General features: G+C 42.6%; 1 protein-coding gene across 1 annotated transcript; it reads left to right on the top strand.

The window, feature by feature from the left end:
• Positions 1-760: 760 nt before the first annotated feature.
• LOC115357120 (secretory carrier-associated membrane protein 2-like) lies at positions 761-17422 on the top strand. The gene is made up of 9 exons (XM_030048499.1): positions 761-953; positions 3381-3458; positions 3577-3663; positions 6093-6219; positions 7046-7174; positions 8453-8612; positions 8912-9013; positions 9844-9961; positions 14712-17422. Exons 1-9 carry the CDS (start codon positions 897-899, stop codon positions 14856-14858), a joined length of 1005 nt encoding a protein of 334 aa, XP_029904359.1. The 5' UTR covers positions 761-896; the 3' UTR covers positions 14859-17422.
• Positions 17423-21282: the final 3860 nt, after the last annotated feature.

Here is a 21282-nt window from a genome sequence, read left to right as displayed (position 1 = left end):
GAAGAGAGAAAAATAATTAATAAAGCACTCCAGCCAATCAGGAGCAAGGAGCGTTTAAAGCCCACTAACAAATGGAAAAACAAAAGTTAAATTGTGCAGCTAAGAAAATTATCTTTGTGGTTATTGTTGTTCATGAATACAGATTAAAAAAAAGGGTTAGGGTTAGGGTTAGGGTCTTGTTTATTCCCCTTTCGAATAAAAGAAAAAAACAAAAACGATTAAACGCAGGCCTGCCATGATCCAATTTGCTCAGCTGACTGGGATTCACATTCATATCATTTTTTTAGTCAGAAATGATAACTGAATTGGCTCTGTGACAAAACTCACGGTGTTATAGCAGAAGAATGAAAAAGTAAAAGACTGGCATCCAGCGCACATCATTTTTTGATTTAGTTATTTGCATAATTTTAATGAAAACATAAACTTTATTGAATATTTATAAGACCTCCATGCCTTCAATCGTCTCGGTTGTTCGATATCAGTAAAAACAGTCGTATTTTTTCATTCTTTTTTACTTCATCGATCCTGTGCTCTCAAGTCGGAATTGCAATATTTCCGACAGCACCTGAGCTCTTTCTGCACTATTTCATCTAAAAAATGTGTAAAGAAAAAAAAAAAACAGCGCACTTTCTACAGTCAGTACAATGGCCCTTTTCTTCTGTGAAGTCAGGAATGGGCGAGAGGAGGTAAAACCTTATTTCTAATTCAATAAAGCTAATTGATTGGAAATGACTCCTGTGCGCCTGGGCCGGGACAGCCTCCGGTGACGCAGGCCACCTTTCGGCTGACGCATGCGCAGAGGCTGAGTGTCGCTGCACCAGCAGGAGTCCAGGCAGCCACGGGGGACGCGGAGCTGTCGTTTTGTTTATTTCACACAAGATAAACTTTCCCCAAACATGTCGGGATTTGACAGCAACCCCTTCGTGGATCCGGTGGACGTCAACCCTTTCCAGGTGAGACTCTCCCTCACGAGCTGCATGTATCCTCCGGTTTGCGGACACCTTGTTTTACGTCTCCGGTAAAAGCCTGTAAAAAGATATGCTGCGACAAAAAACAGGTTTGGTTGGTTGCTGGGTTTGGTCTCGGTATTTCCTGGCTGAGAATCGACTGGATTTTGAAGTTTGACGAGTTGCCATCCAGTTGTGTTCGCGAGGATCGCTTGTATGTCGGTGGATTGGCGTCGACAGGTGCGTCAGACTCACCTGAGCAGGTGAGCAGATCCAGAAGTGCCTGCTTGTGTGTGATCATGACCCCGCTGTGACTTCTCCTCATCACGCCGGCAGGTTGCACCACATCATCCACAGCATTTATTTTTTTTTTTTAATGCCGGTGCCAAACCGGCAAAATGAGTTTTAAGTTCGCATTCGTGTCCCTTTTAGTTGAACAACAGAGTTTATGTTGTTGTTAGTGTTTTTAGTAATTCGCCCTTTAATATTTTATTCTTCTTCATGTGTGTTTCTGTTCACATTTTATTATAAAAACTATCCCGACATGGCTGATTTTTCTGTTTACCTGTGATCTACAGTTATGATGGTGTGAATGAGGACTTCGCAGCTGTAGGCAGCAGCAGATGAGAGCCAACATGTTTGTCTCTCCTGTGTGAGGAGTAACTTGTTTGTTTAAGACTGAGCTGAGAAATGATGTCTGCCCTGACACGGCGCTGCCCCCGGGCCAGGACTCTATTAATAGTTAATGTCGTGTGAGACAGTTCAAATCAAACAATACACAGACTCCTGGACAGGTTGGACTCCTGTGGGAGCTTTAAGGCCTAAAGTCTCTTAGCCTTCCTGTTATATTTGGGGTCAGTTTAACCCCATCCAGTGTCTCTAAAGACATGGTCATCATCATTTTTGTGCTTCATATTTCATGGCGTTTCCTAATTTAATGGGGACAAGTGGGTAAACATAAAACATGATGACATGTTTTCAAAGTCCTGGACACATTTTGTGTGCATCAGTGTTTCTTTGGGGTCAGATTGACCACAGGCTTTTTTTTTTTCTCTTTTTTTTTTAGTTGAATAAAACATTTAAGAAATATCAACATTTTACACACATTTATTTTAGAGGTTTTGGACACTGAGGAACTATATAGATGACATTTATAATCTGCAAAAAATTTCCCTCTGCTTTAGGGCCCTCACCTGTAGTAACACCTGTAGTAACATAACCACACCTGCACTGACCCCTGTAGTAACATAGCACACCTGAAGTAACACCTGTAAAACACCTGTAATAACATAACCACAGCTGTAGTAACATAACCACACCTGTAGCAACACAACCACACCTGTAGTAACATAACCACACCTGTAGTAACGTAACATAACCACACCTGTAGTAACATGACACACCTGTAGTAACATAACACACCTGTAGTAACATGACACACCTGTAGTAACATAACACACCTGTAGTAACGTAACATAACCACGCCTGTAGTAACATAACCACGCCTGTAGTAACATGACACACCTGTAGTAACATAACACACCTGTAGTAACGTAACATAACCACACCTGTAGTAACATGACACACCTGTAGTAACATAACACACCTGTAGTAATGTAACATAACCATGCCTGTAGTAACATAACACACCTGTAGTAACATGACACACCTGTAGTAACATAACACACCTGTAGTAACGTAACATAACCACACCTGTAGTAACATAACACACCTGTAGTAACATAACCACAGCTGTAGTAACATAACCACACCTGTAGTAACGTAACATAACCACACCTGTAGTAACGTAACATAACCACGCCTGTAGTAACATAACGTAACCACACCTGTAGTAACATAACCACAGCTGTAGTAACATAACACACCTGTAGTAACATAACACACCTGTAGTAACGTAACATAACCACACCTGTAGTAACATAACCACACCTGTAGTAACATAACCACACCTGTAGTAACATAACACACCTGTAGTAACATAACACACCTGTAGTAACATAACACACCTGTAGTAACGTAACATAACCACACCTGTAGTAACATAACCACACCTGTAGTAACATAACACACCTGTAGTAACATAACACACCTGTAGTAGTCGTAGAACTGATATTTTATGACAAATGGTCAAACGGAATGGAAAAACATGATTCCCACTTGACCTTTGATGTCTAAGAGGGGGTTAGCAGGGAGGTTTATGTTTTATTTAAAGGGCTGTTTAGGTCGTCAACATAAAGCACCTGACACATGAACTTGGGTATAGATGATTATTATAATCATTTTTCTGTAGGTTTAAATTACTGGGGTGAAACTGACCCTAAGTGATAAAAGATGTGAGTAAACTGGAAGGAAACAGGCGGGTTAACAGCTTGTTATAACACCAAGTCAGCAAGCCTCTCTTTTTCTTTTCAGGATGCTTCAGTCACACAAGCCACCAGCGGAGCGACTGAAACCGTGGGGGAGTTCAACCCGTTTTCAGCAGGTGGAATGGTGAGGCCTTCTGCTTTTGAAGCCCGACACCCAAAAGATGCAAATTGGTGCCATGATTACACCGAAACTTCAGATAAGCAGAGTCGGTGCATTTTAGTCATTTCTGTGTGTCTCATAGGGAAATCACACCGCCACCACCATCCCCATGTCTGCTGCCTCATCTCAACCTGCTGTACTACAGACCTCTGTGGAGCAGAGTCCACAAGTAAGTGACACACACACACACACAAACACACACAAGTGCATGTGAAAGGAACTGAGAGAGAGAGCACGTTTCAGACACTTTGAATATCAGCAGAGATTAATTCACCGGTACAGGATTATTTTACTGTGGGCTGCTGAGGGCTTCAGTGATACACCACTCTGGTCTTCACTTCTGCAGTGCGTTAAATAAAAGTGAAGTTAAATAAAAGTGAACATACGTTGTAATGAGCCTGCAACAAACAGAATAACAGCCCCTTGGAGGATAATTTGTATTAAAATCTATCCACACTATTTTAGAGAATTTATAGGAATAGTATTAACGCAGAGTATCTCTAGAGAAATAAAATGTTCAGGTTCTTGTTTGAGGCTGTAGGGAAGATTATTGATTAGTATTGTGCAATCAGTGCTAAATTTGATCTAAAAAACTAAACTATGCATGCAGTGGTATAGATAGCGAAATAAAATTTTTATTGCAACTTGCAAGACAAAATACTAAGAGAACAGCACGAGAAAGACAGGAACAATGGATCCATGACAGTTAAACATTTTATCACAGAACGACAGAATAAGGTGATGAAAAAAATAAAAGAGAAAGAGACATAAGTTAAATAAAAAACTACATAAAACCAATAAATAAACTCAGGACCACAAAATGCCACTATCATGCATCCACTGGTCCTTTGGAAGCCTTGTCTAAAGATACTTCATGATTCTGGAAGTTTCCCACAGTTAGCATGCATTGTGTGAGCTGTTTTAATATTTCCACGGCGGGCCGGTTGTGCTGCTGATCCGTGCTCACAGGGAGATCAGAGCCGCCGAGCAGCCGCCCTCTGAAGTGTCCTTGAGCAAGACTTCAGGTGTTTCCAAGTGGTCGACTGTGTACATCTGACGCAGATCAGAGTGTCCCCAAGTGACATGTAGTTCCAGAAAGGCTCCAAAAAAAAAAAAAAAAAAAAAAATCAAGGTCCAAGTTGGTTTTCGGAGATGGTGTCGTGTGTTGTGCCTACAGGCCAGAAACTGAGGTGGGGCGAGTTGCAGCCTGTAGCCCATGAATTTCCCATTGTCGGGCCAAGTGGGAGAACAAACACATTATTTCTGATGCAAATGCCCCACTTGGCCCAGGTTTCACCCGCTAGCTCAGGGATTTCTTTTAGCTTTTTCATGTTTTGTGTCCTTAAGTTGACTTTCATGAGGGTGTGGACCCCCAGGTGAAGTGGTTTTACCCTTGGGACCCTAATATGGAAAGATAGTTTGTTGTTTTATGCAATAGTAAAATACTCACTAACGTTTTTTTTTTAGCATGTATTATAGCAATTTCTTGTGAATTAGTGAAACTATTAATTTAGATATGGCCCCTCTAGAACCCTTTAAAGATCCCTGAACCCCACTTGAAAACTGCTGCTCAGCAACATGAGTGTTGCCACCAAATTTTGTGGCAATTCACCAAATAGATTTGCAGGTGTGTTGCTGCTGGTTTGGCTGCCGACCGACTGACCGGCATGGTGCAAGGCCTCCGCATCTCAGTGCAGAGAAAATCACGATGAGGCTGTGAAGATGCTGCACACGTATGCCTTTTCCACCACAAGCAACCGGTTCCGTTCTGGTTTCTGCACCAAATTTTGAACCATTCATTGTGTTTCCACTAATTATACATTGCCTTCCAAACAGAAAAGTTGGCTCTCGGCTAGAACCAGAAAATAGTTGTTCTCAAGTGTGAACCGAGTGAATGTGTGTTATTCTACAAAGAAAGATGGAGATGAGAACTAAAATAACTTTGAGGTCTGGTTAAAAATGTTTTTGCCAACACTAAACAGATTCCCTCATGCTTGCATACAAATCTGCAAATAAAAACATAACATAAAAAAATTAGAGTTTATCATTTTCAATCTGAAGCCTATCAGGCTCAGATTATGTGGGTTAATTCTTGCAGCAGTTGTGAAGGGTTGGGCTCTGTGCTGCAGGTGACAGCAGGCAGGTGCACACCCACCGCTGATGATAAAATGGTTCCACTCCAAAAACTGGTGGAAATGCAGTCCAGTTCCTTAGTCTGCACCTTGGATCCAAGAATCTTGAACCAAACCAATTCAAGAACCGGAAATCTTTATGGTGGGAAAAGGCATCACGATGTTGTGGTGCAGTAGTTTCCGACCTTTTTGGCTTGTGACCCCTTAAAATGAGGCAGACGGGTCGTCTGCCACAGGCTGCATAGACAGAATGACAAATAGTTCAACCAACCAGTTTCATTACATACAAGAGGAGGCCTAGACATTGAAAACGATTCCACATTGTCACTTTGTGTGGCAGAACTGTTTTTATCCCGTAACTCAGCCCACAACCTGTCCAGAATCATCTCGTGACCTCCTGGGCGGTCCCGACCCCCGGGTTTTAGACACCCCTGTTGTAAAATACAGCTCTTCCCTCATCCACCAGGCAACTGCGGCCGCTGCCCAGGCCAACCTGATCAAACAGCAGGAGGAGCTGGAGAGGAAAGCGGCTGAGCTGGAGCGGAAGGAGCAGGAGCTGCAGAACAGGGCGACCAGGGGGCTGAACACTGGAGGTGAGCCACGCCAACACCACGCTCGGATCCTGACTGACACCGCAGCTGCATGACACTCAGGGCAGATATTGGTTCATCACAGATACACTGGTGTCAGCATATACAGACTGTTTGTTATCTGCAGCAAAAAGAACCAATTTCATTTCATTTCGTTAAAAGCCGAGCAGCTGCATTTTGGACGGTTCAAAGACGTTTTATTCAAATAGTCCAAACAAAAAGAGATACTGTAAAAGCATGAGTAATTATGTCCATTCCAGCCGTGGACACAGCAGTTCTTAATGTAGTTCTTGATTTAATTTAATGCTCCTCAGTTGGAAAAAAACATGACCATGTCAGATGGCTGTCAGGCTTGTTGAAACTGTCAAAGTAATTTTGCTATCTGATTTTTTTTTTCTGTCTCACTTGGATCCACCAAGTGGATCCAAGTGAGACAGAAGAGAAAAAAAAAATTCTTAAAGACCCCATGAAATAGACTCTTAGTTACAACAGGACCAACAGGATCTCAGTATTAAGACAGAAACAATTTTATTTGAAGGGACAGCTGGATGAAAGAGGAGGCTTAAAGATTTGTGAAGGTTTTATTGGTTGAAACTTTAATTTACAGCCACTAGAGCAGGATGATGTCACTGTTTAAGATGCTCTGTGTTACAGGACATAGAGGTCATGTGAGGTCGTTTCATGGGGATTTTAAACTGAATCACCAACTTGTGAATTAAACTGAATCTCTGTTAAGCCAAAGATTCACACCTGTGGTTGTACATACAATGCTAGATACACAGGAACCAGATGAATTCACTGTCTTATAAGTCCAATCTTTGTGTGTCAGTCAGGGAAAACAACTGGCCGCCTCTGCCCAAGTTCTTCCCGGTGAACCCCTGCTTCTACCAGGATTTTGAGCAGGACATCCCTGAGGAATATCGCACAGTCTGCAAGAGAATGTACTACCTCTGGATGTGTAAGGACACTGTGCAGCACTCCTTCAAAACTGACCTGCTTAGTGTTACTCTGCAGGATGAAAGTGCCGGTCACTGATGGTGGCCGGGTGCTTCCTGAACGTAAACGAGTCCAGGTCAAAGCTCTGGGTTTGTATGTCGTAGTCAGGAATCTGAGCAAAATCACAAAGGAAATGTTCCTTGAGTCTGTTTGGTACAGAGGAACCACGGCTGCCATGTACAGTTGAACAGCTATGAAGCTGTTGAGCACCTCACCAAGACACTTTATGTTGGCTTTTATGTTGCTCATCTATCTGCAGATCAGTGCAGTATTCCTTTTTCTTTCTTAAATGGCTCTTCCCATCCCAGCATCTAACAGTACTTCTGCTACTCCAGTAGAAGTACTGTTCCTCTGCTGGTATCTGACTGCAGTAGAAGTAGAAGTACTGTTCCTCTGCTGGTATGTGACTGCAGTAGAAGTAGAAGTACTGTTCCTCTGCTGATATCTGACTGCAGTAGAAGTAGAAGTACTGTTCCTCTGCTGGTATGTGACTGCAGTAGAAGTAGAAGTACTGTTCCTCTGCTGGTATGTGACTGCAGTAGAAGTAGAAGTACTGTTCCTCTGCTGGTATGTGACTGCAGTAGAAGTAGAAGTAGTGCAGTAAAAATCTCCTGCAGTAAAAGTCCAAAGTGTCTCACTTCAAATGTCCTGGCAGTAAAAGTGACTGAGCTCCTTTTTCCAAACAGTAACTGTGTTAGCTGGGATCTTTTCCATGCAGTTAGAAAAGGAGGAGAGAACACGCTGCACACTGCATGCTTTTAAAGGGGCATTACACTAAAACTGAAGTGAGAACCTTGTAGACTCAACTGACACATGTGGAATAAGCATGCAATATGATGTTGAGTCCACATGGTTCTCATTGTCCACACTTATTCCACTTTTTTCACCAGTTGAGTCTAAATGGTCCCCGCTGCAGTTTTTCATGGTGCAGCTTTTATTGTGGAATTTTATTGTGAAATGACAAAAAGTAGAAGCAGGCTCTTCTTCTTATCTTTGCTGACTGAGCTTTTATTGTGAAAGGTTCTACAATCTGTCATTGATGATCTGTTCTCTGTGATGGATCTGATTTAAAATGTAGTGAAGTGAATACTCTAAAAATGTACCTAAGTAAAAGTGAAATTGCTTACTTTAAAAAAATACTCAAAAAAGTACAAGTACACCAAAAAAGCGACTTGGTGACAGTAATGTGATTAACCCCCTCCCTCTCTCTTGCTGTCTGGCTCCCTGTGTGTCTCTGCAGTCCACAGCGCCACTCTCTTCCTGAACGTGCTGGCCTGCCTGGCTTACTTCACAGGAGATGCGAAGCATGGCGTGGACTTTGGTCTGTCCATCCTCTGGTTCGTCCTCTTCACCCCCGTCTCCTTCATCTGCTGGTACCGGCCCGTCTACAAGGCCTTCAGGTACGCTGTGATGAGCCTTGGAGCTTGTTGTCTTGAGATATGGCGACCCACATCACTTATTTAACACACGAGAAAGCTCTTGGATACATTCCTTCCTTTAAATTAATCCTTTTGCAAACAAAGACGTCACTTAAAAAATGGTTGAAAAAACTGCCAAGAATGTTTGACTGCTTTTATGTTGTTGTTTCCTTGCTGGGATGAGAGAAAAACCTCCATGCATTAAAATAAGCAGCACTATGTGACTCTTCAACTTGGATAACATTTGTAACATGTTCTTTATTTTTGTTTTTGCTCCCCAGGTCTGACAGCTCCTTCAGCTTCTTTTTCTTCTTTTTTGTGTTTTTCTTCCAAGTGTCAGTGTACATCATCCAGACTGTGGGGATCCCCAGCTGGGGCAACAGGTCAGTGAGAAGTCAATTATCACATTTTGGGTAGAACACCCAAAACCCATAGGGAGGCCCATCGAGATCTTAATCATGAAGTAAAATTAAATGGTCTGTTTTTTTTAATCTAGAGGTTTTGGAAAGCAAATTATTGTTGCCGTTTTTTTTTTTTTTTTTTTTTTGTTAAAATGTCCTTTTCTGTTTGTTCTTCTGCCTTGGTGCCATAGAAATGCATATTTGTTTGACTTTGAGTACACATTGTGCTTATTGCATTATTCATGTCCAAATCCTGACTGTCTGCAGAAAACAAAATGTTCCCATATTTTCCTTCCTTCCTTCCTTCCTTCCTTCCTTCCTTCCTTCCTTCAGTTTTGCCGGTGGTGGATAGACTTTGTCCTCCTTCATGTTTGCATGTTGTTTCAACCTGAGACCTGCTGAGTTGGAAGCAGTGTGTTGGGCCTGTGCTGCCACCTGCTGGCCTTTTTTTTGTGCATTGTGCAACGAGTGCCTTTATTTTTCAAGGCTGCTGTTCACAGAATACCTGCACGTTTTGGGCAAAATCCCTGTTTTCTGACATACCCAGACTGAGACGAGATGTTTGATACCATTTTACCTCTGTATGTCTTCTTGTGCAGTTCCCATGGATAGCATTTTGTGTTAGCTTAGCATAAAGACTTAAGGTCTGTGGGAGTTGTTAGCCTAGCTATGTCAAAGTGAAAAACGAAACCTGCCTCATGCTGCCCCATTGCTCGTTGCTGTGGGTTAGAATGCTGGCTCCATTTGTTATATGATGGATTTTGTCATGCACATGATTTCTTTACTTATTTTTTCCTACAATATTAATCCAGTGGATGGATCGCAGCGATCTCCATGATCGGCCACAACCTGGCCGTGGCCGTGGTCATGATGGTGGTGGCAGGCTTCTTCACCGTGAATGCCGTCCTGGCTGTCATCCTGCTGAAAATGGTACGTCAGTCACACCTTTCTCCTGCCTGTAGTGACCCTTTCATCAAAGTCAAACAGCTCAGCGGGTCTGCCACACAGTGGGTTTGGAAGATTAGATTATACACTGAATTCCTCATGTGAGCCTCCCACCAGACAAAGCCTATGTCTAAGGGAACGTGCAGCAGCTGTTTAATCCCACAGACAGCTGAGCTGAGATAGCTGAATGTTGCTGCTAACGGTACACCAGGGACGCACCGATTGTGAAATTCTGCTCAAAAACAGACAGATAATTATCGTCCACTGCCATCGGTGAATGTCATGTTATTGGCTGGTAGCCCGATGGTTAATATGGGCCGATACTGATATCCCACTGAATAATTGGTGCATCTCACACAGATACATGAAAAGGGCTCAGTGCATGAGAGATATTTAGGCTTTTGTACAGTGTGGTTCCTTTTGATAACTCAGTTTATCAGAAATTCTTCATGAAATTCTTTTTTTTTTTTAAAACTATTTGTCTGTGAGCCTCCCCCATGAGACTGTTTGTTTTCCCCCCGGCTGTGCAGGCTCAATTTAGTCTCATCTTCAGTGTTAAAATCTTGCTTTTCTTCAAACAAGATGAAAAAAAAAAAATCTGCCAGCAGGGTGAGATAATCCCACTTGTTTCCAATGCGGTTTCACTTGTTTCAGGATTTTTTTGTGGGAATAAATGTGTTGAAACAAGGCAGAATAACATCAGCCTCTAGGATCAGGAAAAAGATACTTGATTCAAAAATTTAGGGAACAAGTTGATTAGGACAGGAAAACGTGGGCTTATTTTATCCAACTGGGAGTTTTTTTTTAACCCGATTGGAAGAAAAACATGATTTTTGGAGTTACATGGTGCAGGCAGGGGAGATGGCGTCTTAGTTGGGAGGCTCTGCAGTCAAGAAAAACACAATTTTAAAGACTAAATGACTTGTTAAGATATATTTTTCCTTTGCAGTGCAGTGGCGGATACAGAACATGGCTAATGGGTGGGCCTAAAAAATTCTGGATGGGCCTGTTATTTCATTTTGTTTATTTTTTTAGATAGACATGTATAAAATGATATAATGAAAGAAAAAAAAAACCTCTCGGACCCGTAATAAATTTTGGTATGCAATTTCCTAGTAGGCTGGTCATTTCATAAAATAAACGTTGGAAAAAGGACATTAAAACATTTATTTAGTTAGTTAGTTATTTTTTGGTCTTGAATCTGATAGGGTGGGCAAGCTGTCAGTCTGGGTGGGCCTACGCCCACGGCCGGCCCGTGGCATAGGCAGTATAGGCAAATGCTAAGGGCGCCATCTGCTGGAGGGGCGCCGCTAGCGGCCAGAGGGACGCTGGCACCGGTTGTTCTACCACATAGGCGGCGCCATTTTGAGCCAGGCCCACCCAATCAAAACAATATGTTTTCGGGATTAAAATGTTCATCCAGCCAGCCATGCCAGCCTTAGCAGAGCTCATGTGAAACTAGCTTCTCAGTCAATCAGCAGCTTTCTATCATACGTGAGTGCCCGCCCCCAGGCTGCGTCATCAGCATGTGACCCAATCAAATGAATGAGTTAGTTTGCACGCAAACGGTCCCTCGCCGACTCAGGAAGAAAGAAATATGTACAGGTAAGAGAAAAAAGAGAGACGGAGACGGAGTTTATTATGGCGAAACAGAGCAGTTTACTTGGCTTTTTCACCAAATGACTCCGTGTTGAGCAGGAGGAAACTCCTGCGGCCATTCCACCACTTGATTTAAATGTTACGAGTGCGAGTTCTAGTTTACCGGTGAGCTCAGCCGTCCGGCCCCGCTCCCAAAGCAACACCAGTCCTCCTCCTCCTTCATCCCTTCAGTCATGTCAGCAAGCCAAGCCACAGTAACAAAAATAACTGGGACCATTTCTGCTGCACTTAATAGCCTATGATAGATTTATTATTCTGAATAAGCTGTAACCAAAATAACTTGGGGCTTTTTATGCTGTGTGCGTTTTATCCGTTGTTTATAAGACGGGTGCTTCCCATCCTTAAATGTGATTGGCTGAGCCGCGTTCCATGCCGTTGTAAAATCAGTGTAACCCGCTGGCAGACCGCAGCACAAAATATCCCTGTGCCAGTGTAAACGGAAATGCGTTGCCTAGCAACCAACTACTCTGCACTCAGCTTACTCGTTAGGTCACATTTGTCTCAAGACTTTTGTGAACAAAATGTCAGACTTTGTAGTGAATTTTGATTTGCTGGATGACCTGAGCCTGGATGAGTGGTTGGAGGAGGTGCTTGGTGTCTGTTAAAAGACGCTGAATTCACCACCAGCAACAGTGTTTTCGCCGGTGTGGTAAAGAAACTCCGCCGAGAAGGACGTGACAAATCTTCCCACCACCAAGCCATAACCGAGGCAGACTGCCAGAAGATGAAGCACTTTCAGGCACGAAGCTCAGACACACCTTGGGGGCTTGACTGTAAAGTCTGGTTTGACGTGCAGCTTCATATGGGATGCAGGGCGAACGAGGGCAACCGTAAAGCCCGACTCTTTCAGCATACGCCACGACGAAAATGGCCCAAAATATGTCACGCTGAATGCACAAAAAAAAACGCACCTGTTGCGAAACGCACGCCACCGTCCCTGCAAAGAGGAGTCCAAACATAATTGAACACTATTTTAACAATTGCACCATTAATGTAAATATCCAATTCAACATTAACGAGCCCAAATAGCCTGATGTGACATGATGATGGCGCTAGATGAAAAAGTGATCTTAGCGGTGGAGGGGCGCAAGAGAGTTCGCCTCGGGCGCCAACATAGGAAGGGCCGGCCCTGCCTACGCCCATCCAGGCCCACCCGTAGATCCGCCTCAGTTGCAGTGTGTGTCATTCCAGAGCTTAAACAAGGTGTGAAATTGTCCTGACAGACTTTTAGCTCCATCACAACCGTCTGTAACCTGTTTAATCAAAGTTGAGCTGTTCCACCAGGGCAACACTGTTCAGTCAGTTCGTGTGCATGATGATTCTGAGTGGATTTGAACGATGAGCCTGTATGTCACTCCAGAGCGCTTCAGCACGGTTAAAACCACTGCAGCCGCGACACACCATCGCAGCCGTGAGCCGAGTGTTCCCAACACACACCGCCAGACACGGCGCCGCATGCAAATCTATGAACACTCGCTGCGGCTTCATATAGTTTGTTTGTTCATACTCGACATCAGCGGGAGGCGCGTGGAGATTAAAGAGATAATTGTATCCAAAGGAGACCGAAAATAGCAGCGACAGAAATTCAGGCGGCAACAAAAACGCCTGTGGTGGGAAAAAAACAACAGAGACAGCCGAGCGAGTGTGAGGATGTTGAATCCGTTTGATCGGTCGTGAAGGAGCAGATACTCACCAACCCCTTCATTTTGAAAGAGCCAGCCTCAGCACGCCGGCACAGAGATGAAAAGTCGAGCGTTGAACCAGAAAAGAAACGTTTTCCTTTTTCCGCCAGAGAGTGTATAGTGCGGTCTACATTTCTGCGGCGTGCTTTGCATTTGCAGCACGGTCGATGCTACACAACGCTTGATTTCTCCTGTTATACATCCTGAGAAATGCACTCATCCCTGTAATTTATATCGACTGACTGGGTGAACCTCAGTGACAATGTGCAGATTGAGGCGTATTCTTCCCTTTTCAAAGCCAGAGGTGGTCAGCTGTCATCTTGTCCAGGTGATGTGCTGCTGTGCTGGACAGGAACAAAGCTCATTTACCTGAGAACTGAACTCAAGCACATTTTTGAGTGATGGTACTTTCCATTTGTATTGTTTTCTTTTTGGGTTGGGACTTGACTCCACTACATTCCTATGCAGGTTTTTTTTACTTGTTACTTTTAAGCCCCGCTTTGGAGTCAGCTGTTGATTATTTTTTGTCTTTTCTAAAATGCGATTGGCCGTGCACTGTGTATGCATTAATCCACTTTAAAACTGTAAATCAGCCATAGTTAGCATCTGTTGTCCCTGGCCCGATGTTAAAAGGAATCCTTAAAAGTAGAATGAAATAATCTGCACAACATGGATCATCACAGTGACACAGAGTCCACACAGGACAGAACTGATGTACACACGAGTAGAACATACAGGCGGAAATGAAAAGATTTTTAACAAAGGAAATCGAGATGCTTTTCCTCAGGCGGCACAACCAGTTTTTTGATATTTTGTCCTGAATGCACACGGTCACGCTCTGCCAGCAGGCCGGGTCACTTTACGACGCCTCAGAGCGACAGGGTGCTGTGTTTCCTGCTGCGTGTACGCATTTCTACCACAGTTAGTTTTGTATTTTTCAGGAGGTTTTATTTTTATTTCATTTTTCATTTTCGTTGTGAATTTAGTCTCGTGTCAGTTCAGTCTCCAGAGTGCGTCTCAGCTGAGTTTTTGTCGTTTGAAAATGTTTAGTTGGAGTTGAGTTTTTCTTCGTGTCAGTGTCAGTGGGAGTTAGTTTTTTTTATTCTAATCTGGACGGTGTTTGGCCGATGTCATGCTGGCTGGGCTCACACATTTCAGCAAACTAACCAACAGCAACACTAAACACATTTTCTGTATATTTTTCTTTTATTTTAGTTAGTTTTGTTTGCACACAATATCGTTTCAGGTCATTTTTTGCTCTTTAAATTGTAGGTTATATTTTTTTTAAGTGCACTGCGGCTTTACTTGAGCAGGAACCATTAAATAGTGCATTTTAGAGTGCACAATAAGTCACAGATGGCACTTACCAGTGTCCCTCTTCCTCGTTGGTCCAGGTGCACTCCATGTACCGCAGGACGGGGGCGAGTTTCACCAAGGCCCAGCAGGAGTTCTCGCAGGGAGTCCTGACCAACCGGACCTTACAGACGGCGGCAGCCAGCACCGCCTCCTCCGCCATGCAGGGAGCCTTCCAGGGGAACTAAGACCCTTCACGCCTGCAGCTCGTCTCTTCCTCCAGCAGCGCACCACTGAGGTCATGTCCCCGTACTCTTCAGCGGCTTCTTGTTCATGGTTTGGGTTTGCTTATTTATTGAAATGATGAAAAAAAAAAAGGAGCCACTTGTGAACAGGACTTTTTAGCTGGTTAATCTGTGCCTAGGTCTGCACATATCGGCTTACCAGGCTGATGCAAAGGATGGCAACCGAGTGGTGATGCAATGCAAAGAATGGCAATAACGCAGTTGCCAAGTGAGATGTCTCCACTCTGAATGCACCAACAATTTGAAGGGTTGGGTTACACTAAAGTTTAAACGGCAACATCACTACTGGTTCAGTCATTTTACTGTTGAATTTGGCTGTTTGTAAAAAGTACAACTAGCATGGTTTTCTGTATCTTAAAGCAAGCCTGTCTGCAAAGCTCCACCTGTTTTGCACCCTCAGCTGAATGCAGCATCTGCTTTCTGGAAGGCAGTCAAAAGTGATTCTGGGATACACAGGGAATCTCCAGCTGAAGCAGAAATCGGCCAGGCAAGTTGAAAGAAAGTGGGTGCAGCAGAAAAGTGAATTACACCAGTGAAAGCGGTGCAGTAGTGAAAAGGGCTGATGTTTGCTTACATTTATCGAAATCCTGTCTTTTTTTTTTTTTTTGGTCTGTGGGTGCAAGAACACTGCTGAAAAGTATGAGGATGGTGCCGTCTCTCTGTGTTCCACTACAAAATAACATGAAGGGCTAAAGACTTTCAACCTTTTGCCTGCACAGAAAGTTTGAAATACATGAACTCAAACTTGACATGAGAATGTGGTGCTGCTGGTGGATAATGAATCACTGTTATGATGTACTAATCATTTAACAGCATCATTGCAGGAGCGTGTGGGATTGTGAAAGGCAGGGGTTTTCAGAGTCCGAGCCTGTGGGCCTCCCCTCCAACAAACTAAACTCTCTCTTTAACCAAATGACAGATATTTATGCAATTACACTGCACGGTCTCCATTTAATAAACAAAAAAAATCTGTTTAATAGAAATCCATCATGAACATCCTTTTCACCATCGGTCTCTTGAGACATACCTACCTCCCACTTTGAAAACCTCTTGTCTCATTCTGCCTTATACACACTTAAATACTCTTTAAAATGCTATGCTGTGATTGCTTTTCTAAGAGAGCCCATTTCTGCCACATGAAAAAATAAAAAAATGGCTAAATTGCTTGTTACGACTGAGGCATAATGTGGCGCAAATGTGACTTTTTTTTTCTCAGTACATAAAAACACATTTTAGCCGTTTGTTATTTTTTCATGTGGCGGAAACAGGCTTCCGTACTTTCCTACTTGATGTCCTCTCAGGAAACCGACACTTTCTTTGGGACGCAGGCTGAAAACTGAATGGAAGTGAGAATCAAAGGTCATTATTGTTTTATAATGTTACATCACTCATCAAAAAAAAAAAAAAAAAAAAGTCTGAATGTACTCATCACTGCTCAAAACTATCCAGTGGTGATTATTATTTTTTTTAATGTTTTTGTTACTACTGTAGGATAAGCTGATTGTTAATGAAGGGTGACGGGATGAAGGGTTTTCTCTGCTGTTGTTTAATCAGGTTACTGAACTAGATGAAGTCACACAAAGACTCTGAGATGGTCACATGAAGACATTAACTATTTATCTGAAACGGTGCATTGACAGGAATACTGGGATAATATGTAATCATTATTATTATTATTGTTATTATTATTATCATATCGTACTATTTTCTGCCATAGTTTGGATCCTTATTTTGATAGCGTTAAAGGCTGGGTGGTGCTTTATGTTTGTGAAGCTGCTGTAGGGTAGACTACCGAAGAGACGACCCAAGTAATGACGTGCTAGAGAAAATAGAATAAAGAATTAAATGTAATAAAGAATTAATGAGCTGAAAGAACATTTGATTGATCTGTTGACGGTGACCAGTTTGCCTAAAGTGATTTTGAGGCCATAGGCATTTCAGTGCAGAGTAACGTCACCGCAGCACTGGAAGAAAGAAAGCAGGCATGGTACTGTTCTGTATTTACACTGGCTACTAGATAGATATCTGTATCTTATCATAGTTATCTTTTAATTAGCTATTTATTTACACTATTGACTGGGAGTACACGGTCAAACTCAGATTTCTCCCCTTGCCGTCTCAGTCTAAATCACTGTGCTTTGACAGGTGTAACCTCAGTGCCTTTAAGTAGATGTACCAATATTTGTGTGGGGATGTTGGTGCATGGACAGAAGTTGTTAGTTTGTCATGGGTTTGTTTGCTTTATCCCTCCTCTCCTCTACAATGTCGATTGTTTTTGTCATTCTTTTGAGAGAAAAAAAATGTTTTATGCCGAGTTTTCATTTGACTTGTGTATTAAAATGTGTTGTACATATCTGTGACTTATTTAAAATACCTTTTATTATAGACGGGGGAAACGTAGCTGTTGGAAACTGGTTCTTGTCGACTTTTATTCAATTAATTGATAGATCTGAAGACTGGAACTTTGTTTAATCTAAGTCAAGAAAGATAAATGTCTTTGGTGTTATGAAAGTGAAATGAACAAACAAATTAAAAAAAATAAATCACAAATGAATCAATGAATAAATAAGAGGAAATAAACTGCAAACTGACCTGTGAGCTAATCAGGAATATAAAGGAGTTGGAGGCCTTGGGTTTTGACCTGTAGCTCTATCATAGCGCCCCCTTTGGTCCAGTTGATGTCACCTGGGAACCTGAGAGCCAATAGAATGGCCTGGTCCAAACCACACACTCATTTGTTAAAAGCCGGGTATACACTGTGTAATTTTGGGCTGTCCTGGATGAAAGATGACCATCATGGAAGAAACATGGCGATGTCTTTCCATCTCAGAATGTGATTGCTGCTATGACCTACGTCTACTAACCAGCCAATAGGAATGCAGCATAAAATATCACACTGATCAACACGACACTGGAGCTGAACCCACTGATGAAGGTAAAACGAGCAACACAAAATGTTTGGGATTTTAACACAGAACAAAAGTCCTCATCCTCCTCCTCTTCTTCTTTGGCTTTTCCCCCAAACTCATTCCTGTCACTTAATATTAATAATTAACACATTAATATCACTATTGCAAGGCCTCATTTCTTTCTCATCTTCATAGTTTACCACTACAGCAGTGCAGATGGATCACGTACGCCGATGATGCTCTCTTGTTCACTGACTTGCATCGTAATCTGTAATATTCAGTTCTGTAGTCGACATACACTATATTACCAAAAGTATTCGCTCACCTGCCTTTACTCATACTATGAACTGAAGTGCCATCCCATTCCTAACCCATAGAGTTCAATATGATGTCGGTCCACCTTTTGCAGCTATTACAGCTTCAACTCTTCTGGGAAGACTGTCCACAAGGTTGAGGAGAGTGTTTATAGGAATTTTTGACCATTCTTCCAAAAGCGCATTGGTGAGGTCACACACTGATGTTGGTCGAGAAGGCCTGGCTCTCAGTCTCCGCTCTAATTCATCCCAAAGGTGTTCTATCGGGTTCAGGTCAGGACTCTGTGCAGGCCAGTCAAGTTCATCCACACCAGACTCTGTCATCCATGTCTTTATGGACCTTGCTTTGTGCACTGGTGCACAGTCATGTTGGAAGAGGAAGGGGCCCGCTCCAAACTGTTCCCACAAGGTTGGGAGCATGGAATTGTCCAAAATGTTTTGGTATCCTGAAGCATTCAAAGTTCCTTTCACTGGAACTAAGGGGCCAAGCCCAGCTCCTGAAAAACAACCCCACACCATAATTCCTCCTCCACCAAATTTCACAGTCGGCACAATGCAGTCTGAAATGTACCGTTCTCCTGGCAACCTCCAAACCCAGACGCGTCCATCAGATTGCCAGATGGAAAAGCGTGATTCATCACTCCAGAGAACGCGTCTCCACTGCTCTAGAGGCCAGTGGCGGCGTGCTTTACACCATTGCATCCGACGCTTTGCATTGCACTTAGTGATGTGTGGCTTGGCTGCAGCTGCTCGGCCATGGAAACCCATTCCATGAAGCTCTCTGCGTACTGTACTTGGGCTAATCTGAAGGTCACATGAAGTTTGTAGCTCTGTAGCAATTGACTGTGCAGAAAGTCGGCGACCTCTTTGCACTATGCGCTTCAGCATCCGCTGACCCCTCTCCGTCACTTTACGTGGCCTACCACTTCGTGGCTGAGTTGCTGTTGTTCCCAAACGCTTCCATTTTGTTATAATAGAGCTGACAGTTGACTGTGGAATATTTAGGAGCGAGGAAATTTCACGACTGGATTTGTTGCACAGGTGGCATCCTATGACAGTTCCACGCTGGAATTCACTGAGCTCCTGAGAGCGGCCCATTCCTTCACAAATGTCTTGTTTCACAGTCTGCATGCCTGAGTGCTTGATTTTATACACCTGTGGCCAGGCCAAGTGATTAGGACACCTGATTCTGATCATTTGAATGTAGTGTACATTAAACTTGATGTCATTCATTTTCTAGTTTATTAGATTCATGTTGTACAGTGTGGCTGGCAGTGAACTTATAGGACTGCTGAAATCTCACAGTCTGTAAGCACCATAACAAATCGTTTCTGTTCTACAAATAATATTGACTTAGTCTGGAGTTGTGATTACACTGATTGACACCAACAGGGGACAACTGAACAACCAAAACTTTGGAAAATGGGAAAAACATCCAATTGAATACATGCACATAGATCCCCCCACCCCCACCCCCCGAACCCTAACCCTAACACCTAACTCAGTGGCAGATTCCACAAAAAAAGGAATTTCATTTTGACAAAAACTTCCTCTTAAACATCGTCGGGTGGTGGGTCTTTATATTTTACACAGAAACAGAAGAAATTAGTTCCATGTGTTTTCTCCTTTTTACTGTTCTTAATAATCAAACACAAACTCTCAGTGATTCTTGATCAGAATGTAGAGATAGATACTTTTATTTGTCCCCATGTGGAAAATAGTTTCCGGCATAATCACAAAGGGCATTTCATGACATCACAGAGTCACTAATGGAAAATACTAATACAAACATCCGTACAACATCTTGCACAGGTGACGAGCAAAACAAGACAAGAAACAAGAGAGGCATAATTAGGACTGGGATACTCTCCTACCCAGACCAGCTGGCCGTCCTGTTTAATTGATTATAGACACTGTCTGTTTAAAAACTTAATGGCTTGAGGGACAAATGAAACTTTTGATCATTTTTAGTGAGCAGAGGGGGGCAATACAAAAGAGTAATATTTAAACACAAACAGCACATCAGTCAAGCACAGGAGTTAGTCATAAATGAAGCTAAACAAATACATGGCTTTACTAACCTGAGAAACAAGGCCAGGTGTATCTACACATTAAATGACTAATTATCATCAGTCATTTGTTTAAACATCACATAATATTGAGAAATGCACTGAATTAAATGCTAATTTAAATTTAAATGCTAGTAGGTAACCAAGGGGTGCTCAAGCAAATTCATTTGTTACCGGAATCAACACCAACAATGTTTTGTTGGTCGTTCAGACATGTTTTGAAATATAGGCTGTTGGGCTCTTATTTAAAACAGCTGGGGAAAAAATTATTCCATAACACACTGTAGAAAATCATGGAGGAGCAATTATGTTGACACTGACAGTCATATTCACTAATGAGCAAATTATGAACCATTCAGAGGTCTGTTTCCTTGTCATAGACAAATGAGCCTGAATGAGTGCATGTTGTGAGCATACACCTGGTTTCAAGGTATGGCCACTGCCAAACCTTGCCATATCAAATTGACACCTACACTACTCACAAAAAGTTAGGGATATTTGGCTTTTGGGTGAAATTTATGGAAAATATAAAAAGTTCACGCTACTGTGATATTATATCATGAAAGTAGGGCATTTAAGTAGAAGCATACACTGGTGATTTCCTCATCTCAAACAATTTCTTGAAACAAAAGCCAACAACAGTGGTGGATATACCACAACAAAAAATGTCAGTGTCAATAACTTGTCATGTGCCCTTGAGCATCAATTACAGCTTGACAACGACGTCTCATGCTGTTCACAAGTTGACTTATTGTCTGCTGAGGCATGGCATCCCACTCTTCTTGAAGGGCGGCCCTCAGGACATTGAGGTTCTGGGGTACAGAGCTCCAAGCCTCTATACGGTGACTCAGCTGATCCCATAGGTTTTCTATGGGATTCAGGTCTGGAGAAAGTGCAGGCCACTCCATTTGAGGTACCCCAGTCTCCAGCAGCCGTTCCCTAATGATACGACCTCCATGAGCTGGAGCATCAAACACCTGATGTGAATTTTGCCGTTAAGCTCCTTGTTAGAGAACAGCAACTTGTGCAAAAAGTACTGAAACACTGAACAGTTGGACATGTGCATTCAAAAGTT

Source organism: Myripristis murdjan, chromosome 3 (assembly GCF_902150065.1).
Source record: "Myripristis murdjan chromosome 3, fMyrMur1.1, whole genome shotgun sequence".
Taxonomy (NCBI): Eukaryota; Metazoa; Chordata; class Actinopteri; order Holocentriformes; family Holocentridae; genus Myripristis; species Myripristis murdjan.
The sequence above is the reverse complement of the archived record's forward strand: the minus strand, read 5'-3'. Positions and strand labels throughout refer to the sequence as shown.